Here is a 1445-nt window from a genome sequence, read left to right on the forward strand (position 1 = left end):
TCCAACCGCTCGTCCAACCACTCGTCCAACCACTCGTCCAACCACTCGTCCAACCACTCATCCAACCACTCGTCCAACCACTCGTCCAACCACTCATTCAACCGCTCATCCAACGGCTCATCCAACCACTCATCCAACCGCTCATCCAACCGCTCATCCAACCGCTCTGCCCCTGCAGCTGACCCTCCAGAGCCGTCCTCTGTCCCAGATGTTGAAGTCTTCGGCTCCAGCTGAGGTCGTGGATCAGGATCCTCTGGAATACTACGACCAGCTGACGGCTCAGATCGAGGTGCTTCCTCATCCCAAACTTCCAAAAGTTTTTTCATCTGAAGAAGAAAAAATAAAAATGCCCCTCTAAATGTTCCAGGTCTTTTATTCTGAAGTTTCTCCAGCTCTTCCTGTCATTTCCTGCTTCGTTTCTCCAGATTGTGCGCGACGACCGCAGCATGGAGCAGATCGTGTTTCCCGTTCATCCCATCTGCGAGTTTCTCACCGAGGAGTCAAAGCTCCGAGTCTTCAACACCACGGAGCAGGACGAGCAGGGGTCAAAGGTCACGCACTTCTTTGAGCAGACGTCGTTCCTGCACGGAGAGATGGAGTGGCAGAAGAAGCTGAGGAGTGAGAGCGGAGCGCCGGCCGGGAACATCCCCGGGTGTTTCCGGCTCTGAGCCCGTGTCCGGTCTGTTGCAGGTATGCCGGTTCTGTACTGGTTCTCCAGGAGGATGACTCTGTGGGGAACCATCTCCTTCAACCTGGCCGTCTTCGTCAACCTCATCATCGCCTTCTTCTACCCCTACGACTCTGGCCAGGGTGCGTGGGTGGATCTCTGGTCCCGTTCCCTTTAGACATCAGGAAGAGCGCTGGCGCTCCCTCTGATTGGTCCGTTCTCTTCCTGTTCAGGAGCGATCGATGACTCCATGCTGCTGATGCTGTTCTGGGTCCTGACCGGGCTCTCCGTCCTGGGCTTGTTCTCCAAGCAGTACGGCCTGCAGCCGCTCACGCTGGCGCTGATCCTCAGGTCCATCTACCACCTGGGCATCGGAAACACGCTCATCCTGCTCGGATCGCTCAACGTAAGACGGCGCAGCGSTGATGGGCAGCGCTAGCTGGGAAGTTAGCAGCGCTAGCTCTAAAGTGCTAACCATAAACACTTGTTTTGCTAATGCTAATGAGGTAGACCAACATGGTAGTTAGCAGAAGCTAATGCTAGACTCAACCATGATGCTATCGTTATTTAGCTAGTACACTAAACATCTTCAACGTCAGCAAAACGCGCCAAGCGAAAGCCAACTTCAGGATTAATGGATTAGCAGCATTAGCAGCTCTGATTCGGTTTAATCTGACAGATTTTCTTTCACATCACTGAATAAATAAATATTAGAAGGAGTGTGTGTGTGTGTGTGTGTGTGTGTGTGTGTGTGTGTGTGTGTGAGTGAGTGTGTGAG

The 1445-nt window shown here is 53.0% G+C and overlaps 1 protein-coding gene across 1 annotated transcript in view; it reads left to right on the forward strand.

The window, feature by feature from the left end:
* itpr3 (inositol 1,4,5-trisphosphate receptor, type 3) overlaps positions 1-1445 on the forward strand; it is a 71313-nt gene that overhangs the window by 65291 nt on the left and 4577 nt on the right. Inside the window, exons 46-49 of the mRNA XM_017305661.1 lie at positions 64-289; positions 426-618; positions 691-810; positions 901-1073. Of these exons, the coding sequence (XP_017161150.1) occupies positions 64-289; positions 426-618; positions 691-810; positions 901-1073 (712 nt within the window). The remainder of the gene's footprint in view (positions 1-63; positions 290-425; positions 619-690; positions 811-900; positions 1074-1445) is intronic.

The sequence above is a fragment of the Poecilia reticulata genome, linkage group LG7 (genome assembly GCF_000633615.1).
Source record: "Poecilia reticulata strain Guanapo linkage group LG7, Guppy_female_1.0+MT, whole genome shotgun sequence".
NCBI lineage: Eukaryota > Metazoa > Chordata > Actinopteri > Cyprinodontiformes > Poeciliidae > Poecilia > Poecilia reticulata.